The 10,000-nt window shown below is 49.5% G+C and overlaps 1 protein-coding gene across 1 annotated transcript in view; it reads right to left on the bottom strand.

Annotated features, from left to right (window-relative positions):
* The window catches only part of LOC122254541 (G1/S-specific cyclin-D2), a 91,442-nt gene that overhangs the window by 73,365 nt on the left and 8,077 nt on the right, over positions 1-10,000 (bottom strand). Inside the window, exon 2 of the mRNA XM_043018261.2 lies at positions 6,510-6,725. Within this exon, the coding sequence (XP_042874195.1) occupies positions 6,510-6,725 (216 nt within the window). The remainder of the gene's footprint in view (positions 1-6,509; positions 6,726-10,000) is intronic.

Raw genomic sequence — 10,000 nt, 5'->3', positions numbered from 1 at the left:
CGAGAAGGCACAAGAGGAGGAGGTGGAAAAAAGAAGAGGAAAGAGGAAGACGAAGTAGACAACATGATCGCGTTTCCTTCCACTCGCCACCCCCCCCACCCCCCGCGCATCGAAGAACATGAATGGGGATAACAGGAGACTCAGACTTTTTTCCCCTTTTTTCCCCTTACATTTCTCTCCATTTCCCATCTCCTCCCTATCCTCTGTCATACCCCCCTTGCGCCCCCTGTCCTTCCCTCTCCTCTTCCCCCTCCCTACCCCCCTTTCTTCTTCCTCCTACCCTCCCTATCCCCCTTCCCCTTCCCCTCTACTCCCCCACACAGAAAAAAACACCGTCCGCAATGGCCTCCAGAAACGTCTCGAAGCGCCGGGGGGGGGGGGGGATCCTATCCTCCTATCCGATCCTTCGCCCTGACCACGGCGGCAGCGGAAAAGGCTCCTACGATTGCTATCCGCTGGTCAGGGGGGGGAGGGGGAGGGGGAGGGGAAGGATGGGGGAGAGGGGTGCAATGAGGGGACGGGAAGGAGGGGGGAAAGGGTAGGATTAAGGGAAGGGGAGGGGAAGGGGAGTGGGGGTCTACTCTCCCTTTATTATTTTTCTATATCTCTTTTCGTCACTTTTGTGGACTATAAAGATAAAAATAAAAGCGATAGCGAGAGTGAGAGAAAGAGAGAAAGAGAGAGATAGAGAGAGAGAGAGAGAGAGAGAGAGAGAGAGAGAGAGAGAGAGAGAGAGAGAGAGAGAGAGAGAGAGAGAGAGAGAGAGAGAGAGAAAGAGAGAGAGAGAAAGAGAGAGAGAGAGAGAGAGAAAGAGAAGGAAATAGAAGAAAGAAAGACCCGTATGAAAGAGCCGGTTCCTCCCCCCCACCCTGTCTTCCTCCCCCAGACAAAAGCAATGACCCCCTCCCCCCAACCCCCACCCCACCCGACAACAGGTACACGTCTCAAGACGGCTGGTGCCTCCTCCATTCTTTCTTCATTTCCTCCTCCGCTTTTCATCTTTGATTATTTCTTCACCCTTTTTCTCAATCCTTCCTCCCTTTTCCTCTCCTTCTTCATTTTTCCTTCCCTCCTCCTTTTCCATCTTCCTTTTTTTTTTTCTCTTCCTCCTCTTTCCTCTTCTATCTTTTTCTTCTTTTACTTTATTCTCCCTCCTTCTGTTCCTTCATTCGTAGTTTTCAAGAGAAATAGAAAAGGGAAGAAAGAGAGGGAAAGAGAGAAAGAGAGAAAGAGAGAGAGAGAGAGAGAGGAAAACATCCCTAGTCCCTTAAATCCTTCAACAGATTCCTCAAAAGGAGGCCTAACTTTGAGAAAGAGAGAGAGAGAGAGAGAGAGAGAGAGAGAGAGAGAGAGAGAGAGAGAGAGAGAGAGAGAGAGAGAGATAAAAGAAAAAACAAGACGAAATCATCACGAATCGGAGGTGAAAAAAAGATAAATCAATAATAAAACAAACTAAAAGCGCAATCATATTTTTCGCCGCATTACCGTGTGATATATCATCGGTAGTTCAGCAACGGGGGAGGAGGGGGTAGGGGAGAAGGGGGGTGATGGCAACAGGACGACGTTGCCAGACGACAGACTGTTGAAGTAGCCATAGCAACTGACCGTAGCTTAGGTCTAGAAGTAAGATAAGAAGACGAAAGAAAAACACTAAACTTTCGATAAATAAAAGATTAACCGACATCCTCAAGATATATATACAAAGATTGGTATCACAGAAGGATGAAAGAGAGGGAGGGTAAATGGGTGAGGGGGAGAAGGGCGGGGAGGAGGGGGAGAGGAGGAGAGGGACCAAGGAGGAGAAGAAGGAGAAGGGGGGAGAGGAGGAGAGGGACCAAGGAGGAGAAGAAGGAGAAGGGGGGAGAGGGGGTAAGGGGGTGCCAGTGAGACGTGGCTATCGTGGGTGACATCTACAGGGTGCAACGCCGCCGCAGACACGGTTCACTGGTCACTCCTTATGAAAGGGCGTCGCCATAAACTTGGCAATGTATGGCGACGTTTATGCGCAGGAAGTACGCCGGCTCATGAAAGATCTGTGGGTGGGACGTCCGTCTCTCTCTCTCTCTCTCTCTCTCTCTCTCTCTCTCTCTCTCTCTCTCTCTCTCTCCCCGTCTTATCTTTGTTTTAAAATCGCTATGTCCATATTTTTACAACGAAAACAAACTGATAACGTTAACACCTTTCCTTCCTTGCAGAACCGTTTCCCTCCCCCTCCCCTCTTCCCTCGCCCATTCATCCCACGTCAAGATGACCGATGACCAGAGAACTAAAAGACGAAATAGCAAGAAAACCGGACTATCAAATGGCCAAAATACCAAATGACCCAAAGACCAAAAGACCGAATGACCAGAGGCTCAAAAGACCAGAAGACCAGAGGACTAAATGACCAAATCAGCATAAGACCAGAGGCCCAAAAGACCTCAAAACCAGAGGACCAAAAGACCAAATGATCATTAGACCAGCGGACCAGAGGACCACGCCCCAACATGGAAGGCGAACGTCTCCTTACTCTGGCTAAGACCGCCTCGGAACCTAAAAGTCATATCGGAAATGAGGTGTGGGTGTGGGCGTGGGTGTGGGAGTGGGAGAGGGATGGAAGTTGATGGGTGAGGGAAGGAGTGAGAGAAAAAGACAAAGAATGAGTGGATGAGTAAGTGAGTAAGTGAGTGAGAGAGTAATAACTGAGTGAATGAATGAGAAGATGAGAAACGGAAATATTGTTTGATCCGAAAGCAAAATAGAAAAAAAGAGAGAGAGAAGAAAAAGAGACAAACTGACAGACAAACAGACACAGACACAAAAAGATAGAGAGGAGGGAGAGGACAGAATCCAGACAGGCCCATAGCCCGACCGAGCCGCCCACTCGCCCGCCACACACACACTAAGTGCAAACCTGTGTGCCGGCCTACGTCAACAAACAGCGACGCGGTGGGCCTTGCACGTCACTTTTGCAGCGCCGATAGGTGTGGGAAGGGGGAGGGGGAGGGGTGTGGGGAGAGAAGGGGATATGGGAGAGGGGGGTCGGGGGGAAGAGAAGGGGTTATGGGAGAGGGATGGAGAGCGTATGGGAACTGGTGGAGGGGGAGGGTTTGTGGGGGAGAGGGAAGGGGATATGTTGGGGGGAAGAGAAGGGGTTATGGGAGAGGGATGGAGAGCGTATGGGAACTGGTGGAGGGGGGGGTTGGGGGGGAGAGGGAAGGGGAGGTCGTGCGGGGAGAGGGAGAGGGTGTGTGGCAGGTCGCCATGGGGACTAGAGGAGGGAGAGGGGAGGGAGAGGGGAGGGGTGAAAGGGTTGGTAAGGGGTAGAGAAAACGTTTAAGGAATGCATATGGAGCAATTTCTCTCTTTTTAGTGCGTGTGTGTGTGTGGCCTACGCCGACAAGGGATAACGAGAGGTCCAGAGAAAGAGACAGGACAGCGACAGAAATACCGATACACAGACCCATAAACAAACAGTAAATACACGGACGGCGAAAGGTGAAGGGAAACGAAGAAGTACAACAAAGAAGATGAAGAAGAAGAAGAGAAGTAAAAAGAAAAGACGAGGAAGAAGAAGAAGAAGAAGAAGAAGAAGAAGAAGAAGATGAAGAAGAAGAAGAGAAGTAAAAAGAAAAGACGAGGAAGAAGAAGAAGAAGAAGAAGAGAAGTAAAAAGAAAAGACGAGGAGGAAGAAGAGGAAGAAGAAGAAGAAGAAGAAGAAGAAGAAGAAAACAGAGCAGAGAGAGGACCGAGACGAGCGGCTCCACGATATAAATTGGCGAACCCTTAAGTCTGACAACTCCTTTTAAATCCGTGTTTGTGTCGGCGGCGACTCCGTGTAAACAGGTGGATAAATCTGCAGCCTCAGGGTTATCTCTGGTCGATAACCTCCCTACAGGAACCCCGACCGAGATCTTCATCCCTCAACTCAACCCCGCCACCCCCCCCACTCCTACCCCCCCCCACCCCAGCTAAGCCCCCTTTCCTCACTCTCTGTACATCTCTTTTTTTCTCCTACTTTTCTTCTATGTCCTTTTCCCTCTTCCTCTTCCTCGAACCTTGTTCTGTACCTCTTCGAGGAGTTTCTAAGATAATGATGATGGAAACTCTTAGGTGTTTCCCTTATCCCCCCCCCCTATTATTCCACCTTGAACCCCCTTGAGAGAGAGAGAGAGAGAGAGAGAGAGAGAGAGAGAGAGAGAGAGAGAGGGGGAGAGAGAGAGGAGAGAGAAGAGGAGAGAGAAGAGAGAGGAGGGGGGAGAGAGGAGAGAGGGGGAGAGGAGAGGGAGAGAGAGAGAGAAGAGAGAGAGAGAGTAGAGAGAGAGAGAAAGAGAGAGAGAGAGAGAGAGAGAGAGAGAGAGAGAGAGAGAGGAGAGGGAAGAGAGAGGGGAGAGAGAGAGAGAGAGAGAGAGAGAGAGAGAGAGAGAGAGAGAGAGAGGGCGAGAGAGAGAGAGAGAGAGAGAGAGAAAGAGAGAGGACACTTCCGAGAGACGAGAGGAGAGATGAGGGAGTGAGAGAGAGAGAGAGAAAGAGAGAAAGAGAGAGAGAGAGAGAGAGAGAGAGAGAGAGAGAGAGAGAGAGAGAGAGAGAGAGAGAGAAAGAGAGAGCTTAAGAAAGACCGAAAGCGAGCGAAAGAGAGAGCTTAAGAAAGACCGAAAGCGAGCGAAAGAGAGAGCGAAAGAGAGCGCGCGAAAGAAAGAGAGAGCGCGAGGCCAAACAGCCTATTGTGAAGCCCTCACCAACTCACCGGAGCGAGGGCGGGTAATCCTTTTTTACACAGCCGAAGGAGCACAGGAATCCCAAGCACTCGCTCTCAAGAGAACACTGAATCTTCTTCTTCTCCTTCTTCTTGCTTTCGCTTTCATTAATATATGTTATTTTTTTTCTGTTTCTTTTCTTTCTTTTCCCTCTTATTGGTTTCCTTATTCTTCTCGTTATTTCATCTACTACTACTACTTTTCGTGTTCAATCTCTCTCTCTCTCTCTCTCTCTCTCTCTCTCTCTCTCTCTCTCTCTCTCTCTCTCTCTCTCTCTCTCTCTCTCTCTCCTTCTGTTTCCCCTCTCTTCCCTCATCTCCTCTCTCTTTTAATTTCGTAGAAGAGAGAACGTGCTTGGATGGAAGCACAGGCATTCGAAGCAGGTATGGATTCCCAAGCATTACATGGAGGCAAGTGGCGTTGGAACTTTCATTTTCATCTCTCTTTCTCATCCCTTCCCTCCTTCCTCCATCTCTCTTGTTTACCTCTTTTTCTTCTTCCTCCGTTCCTTCTCCGTTGCAGTCTTCCTCTTCTTTTCCCCCCTTCCTTCTCTCTGTCTGTCTGTCTGTCTCTCTCTCTCTCTCTCTCTCTCTCTCTCTCTCTCTCTCTCTCTCTCTCTCTCTCTCTCTCTCTCTCTCTCTCTCTTTCTCTCTCCCTCTCTCTCTCTCCCTCTCCTTTCATTTATCTTCTCCATCTCCTTTAAAGCACTTGTCCTCGCAGGTACCCGGAGACGCCTTGTGTTATAAGAGGAAGACCGGGACAGGTTCACGAGGATTAAATTCCTTCTTCTTCCCTGTCTTCCTCCTCATCCTCCTCCATCTCCTCCTCCTCCATCTCCTCCTCCTCCATCTCCTCCTCCTCCTTCTCCTCCTCCTCTCCTCCTCCCCCTCTACCTCCACCACCTCCATCTCCTCCATCTCCTCCGCCTCCGCCACCACCTCCTCCCCTTCTTCCATCCTCTCCTCCTCCCCCTCTACCTCTACCACCTCCATCTCCATCTCCACCTCCACCTCCTCCATCTCCTCCGCCTCCGCCACCACCTCCTCCCCTTCTTCCATCCCCTCCTCCTCCTTTTCCACCTCCACCTCTTCGTATACGAAAAAGAGGAAGAAGAAGAAAAAAAAAAGGAAAAGAAAAGAAAACGAGAAGAACAAGAAATAGAAGCAGGAGAAGGAGGAGGAGGAGAAGAATGTCTCAATCGTCATCCCAGGAACGATGGGAATGGAAGAGACACAAAAAACGGAGATGAAAAGAGAGAGAAAAAAGGGGGGGAGGGGAGAGGCAGAAGACAATGGAAGACAAAGAGAAGTGGAGAAGGCAGAAGAGTAGATGCAAAAGAAGAAGAAAGAAAGCAAGAGAGAGGAATAAACAGGTGCGTTCGTGATGGCGGGGGGCGGGGGGAGGGGGGGAAGAGCATGGAAGAAAGAGGGGGGGTGTGGGGATGGCGGTAAAATCTTTTGATATCTTTGAACAACTTTTTTTTTTTTAATCTATTTTTATTTTTTGATGGTGGCGGTCGCTATCTACGCACTCAGCCTATGTGGACACATCCTTATGCGTATAGAAAAGTGCGTTACAACAAAGAGCCACCAAAGCAACCACCCACAGAAACACAAACAGAAATCCCACAACCACAAACGAACGCACAAGCCAACCACACAACCCCAATCCATCCCGGACACAAGCAGAATCAACCAACAACACCCCCAAAATCCCCTCCCACCCCCCTTCCCTCCCCCCCCCCAAAAAAAAAAAATTGAATCCCAGACTTACCCTAATCTCTTCAACGGTAATGGAGTCGGCCGTGTACTGCGCCAGGAGGTGGGGGTCCAGCGGGGGGGACTCCTTGATCTTAGACGCGAGGAAGAGACACACGGTCCCGAGGAGCTGCAACTGCTGACGGCGGATCGACACCAGCGAGAGGAACCGGTCCATCATGTTCATGGCCAGGGTGAACACCTCCTCCTCCCGCCGTTCCTCTTGGCACACCTGTGTTCAATGGAGGGGAGGGGGCGGGGGGGAGGGGGGAGATGGGTTGGATGTGGGATAGGGGGGAAGGGTTAGGGGATGGGTTGGAGAGAGGGAGTTGTGGATAGGGGAGGAATGGGAGGGGGGTGGATAGGTAAGTTGTGGGTAGGTAGAGGTTGTGGATAGATAGGGAGGGGGTGGGAGCAGGTGGAAAAAGGGATGGAGGATAGAGGGATGAAAGGATGGAAGGAAGGAAGGGGTTAGAGGGGGGGGTGAGTAAGGATTAGGGATAGGATGCATGGGAGGGGGTGGGGGGGGGGGAGGCGATGGAGGGAAAATGAAGGAGGGCGGGAGAGTGAAGGAAGAAGGAGGGAAGGTGAATGCATGAGCCATGTAAAAGGGGGGGGGGGGGATAAGGAGGCGAGAAGATCACCAGTGCCGGAAGTGGGGTTGGGTTGGGTGGGGGGTAAGGAAAAAAAGGGAGACATCAGATTAGTAAACATGTATTTCTTCATTATCATCAGTATTACCAATATCCTCTTTATTATCAAACCATTATCATCATAATATATCCACTCACATTACACACACAAAAAAAGAAAATCTTATTTCTTATTCACATATCTACCCCTCTATCTATTTACCATCTTTAATATAATAGAATCAACAAACCACTTAATCTCTCTGCCAATCACATGTCAATGTTCCTCCTAGGCCTAATTACACCCCCGCCCACGTACACACTTCAAAGAGACCAACTTTAAGGGAAAAAAAAAATATATATATGTATAATAATAAAAAAGTAAAAAAAATAAATAAATAAAAAGTAAATATAAACAGATGAATAAATAAAATGAAAATAAAAGAAATGTGTAAAAAAATAGAAAAACAAAACAGGTGAACAAGAAATGTTAAAAAGAAGTAGGCCTACGTGACGTAACCTCTTATTGTTAAATAGGGCCTACATATTATTTCCCTTCCTAATTTTCTCTCCTTTTCATCATCATCTGCCTACGACGGCCCACTCTCTCACTCGCAACCATCCAAAATGATGCCTCTTGCCCAACCATCCATCAGCATTAATGCCCAGAGCAAACAAGTTATTGAGGCCGTTATTACAGCTGACGTCCGAACCTGCCATCACGCATGTCAGCTGATCGGCGGCGCTGGGACGGAGTTTACGGAAGGTACGGCGGAAGGCGAGGATGGGCGGGGGAGGAAAAGGGAAAGGTAGGAGGAGGAGGAGGAGGTGGAGGAGGTGGTGGTGGAGGAGGAGGAGGAGGAGGAGGTGGAGGAGGTGGAGGAGGTGGTGGTGGGTGGTGGTAGAGGAGGAGGAGGAGGAGGTAGGAGGAAAAGGAGGTGAGGAGGTGAGGAGGAGGAGGAGGAGAAGGAGGAGGAGGTGGAGGAGGTGGTGGTGGGTGGTGGGTGGTGGTGGAGGAGAAGGAGGAGGTGGAGGAGAGGAGGTGAGGTGGAGGTTAGGAGGAGGAGGAGGAGGAGAAGGAAGAGGTGGATGAAGTGAGGAGGAAGTGAGGAAGAGAAGAGGAGGAGAAGAAGAAGCAGGAGTAAGAAAAGCTGGACTAGGTAGAGACGATGAAGAGAGAAGACAAGGAGTGTGAAGAAGATGGTGGAGGAGGCGAGGAAGAAGGAGGAAAGAAGAGGAAAGTGGACGGAGACGAGACAGAGAGGACCGCCAAGAAAATCAATCTTCAATCAATCTAAGAAATAGATGGGCAGTAACAGCTTCTTCAAGAACTTACACACACACACACACACACACACGCGCGGCCATGGCGAAACGAGTAACATGAAAAGCAATAACCCCCTCTCAAGAATAAAAAAGAAATATATAAATAAATAGAAAAAAAAAGTCATAATCCGTAAGAATAACTTAAAATAATCAACACACTAATAAAATCGGGTGACCATATCCTACCCCCCACCCCCCAAACTCAGGTCAACCCCTCACCATCCCTCCCCCTCTCCCTCCCCCACCCTTCCACTTAAATCACAACCCCAGAGTTCAAAAACCGACCAACCACCAACACTGAACAAATGTCAGCTGCTCCCAGACAACCCCTTATCCCCCCTGCCCCACTCCTCCCCTCTTCCCTCCTCCCCCTCCCCCACCCGCCCACACCTCCTTGGCCGCAGACGGGCGGGAAGATGGGCGTGGGAGTCAGTTGTGAGACATCACTAAAAATACGCAACAGTCTTCGCTTTCCTTATTTTTCTGTTCTTTTCTGTTATTGTTGTCTTGTCTCTTCGGTTAATGTGACTTAGTCCCTTTTGGTGTAGAAAGGAGACAGGAATAGATGATGATAATGATGATAATGACGACAGATAGATAGATAGATAAAATAGAGATAAATAAATAGATAGACAGATAGACAAACAGAAACAGCGAGCGCTTAAGCAGACATGTCGAGACAGAGCTGGGTCGAAAGCGTTGTGGCAGGGCATGGTGAGAGTAAGAGAACGGGCGGGGTGGGGTGGCGTGTGGGGGGGGGGGGGAACACTGACGTGAGCGAGGGATTGATTGGCTTTGATTTGATTGTTTATTGATATAATGTTTTAGGGCAATATGTACAAGCAATATGCTGAGTGACTGAGTGAGAGAAAGAGAAAGAGAAAGAGAGAGAGATACTACGAGATCATCATTCTCTTCCCCGCTCGCTCGTGTAACGGAGACAAAAAAAAGAAAGAAAAACAAAATTGAAAAATAGAGGAAAATTTCCCTTCTCGCCGTCCTCTCCCTCTCCCCCGCTCTCCCCTTTCCTCTTTTTCTCTCTCCCTCCCTGCCTCTTCTCCCCCAGCTGCTCCTCCGCGCAGGCCCCAACATGAAGAGTTCTCGTCCCGCAGGTGGGCACACGAACCGACATGTTAGTGTTAGTGTGTTCAAGTGTGTGCATGCGCATCTATGTAGGTATGCGACCTCCTCTGACGAACTGGTGCGCATGTAGGACGGCGGCTTGTTTTGTGTGCGTGAAGAGGGACGGGAGTACTGATATGGATGGGAGTATGTGAGTATGTTTGTGTGTCTGTGTGTGTTTCTTCCTGCGTGTGTGGTAACTCGTAAATCGTCTCACTGTATCACAATGTTGCCAAGATGTCTGGGCGTGTGTGCGTGTGTGCGTGCGAGCGACCGTGAATACCTGGCTCCCCTCCCGCCGCGGGGCCCCAAAGCAAAGCTACCAAACGCTAACAAACACGTGCATAATAATACCCCCTTCACGTGTGCACAAACTGCGCGAGCCCAAAAGAGAGAAAGAAAGAGAAGAGAGGGAGTGGATATGTCT

Source organism: Penaeus japonicus, unplaced genomic scaffold (genome assembly GCF_977035675.1).
Source record: "Penaeus japonicus unplaced genomic scaffold, GWHDUDI00000001_assembly GWHDUDI00000026, whole genome shotgun sequence".
NCBI lineage: Eukaryota > Metazoa > Arthropoda > Malacostraca > Decapoda > Penaeidae > Penaeus > Penaeus japonicus.
Note: the sequence above shows the minus strand (reverse complement) of the source record. Positions and strands in the feature narration are given on the sequence as shown.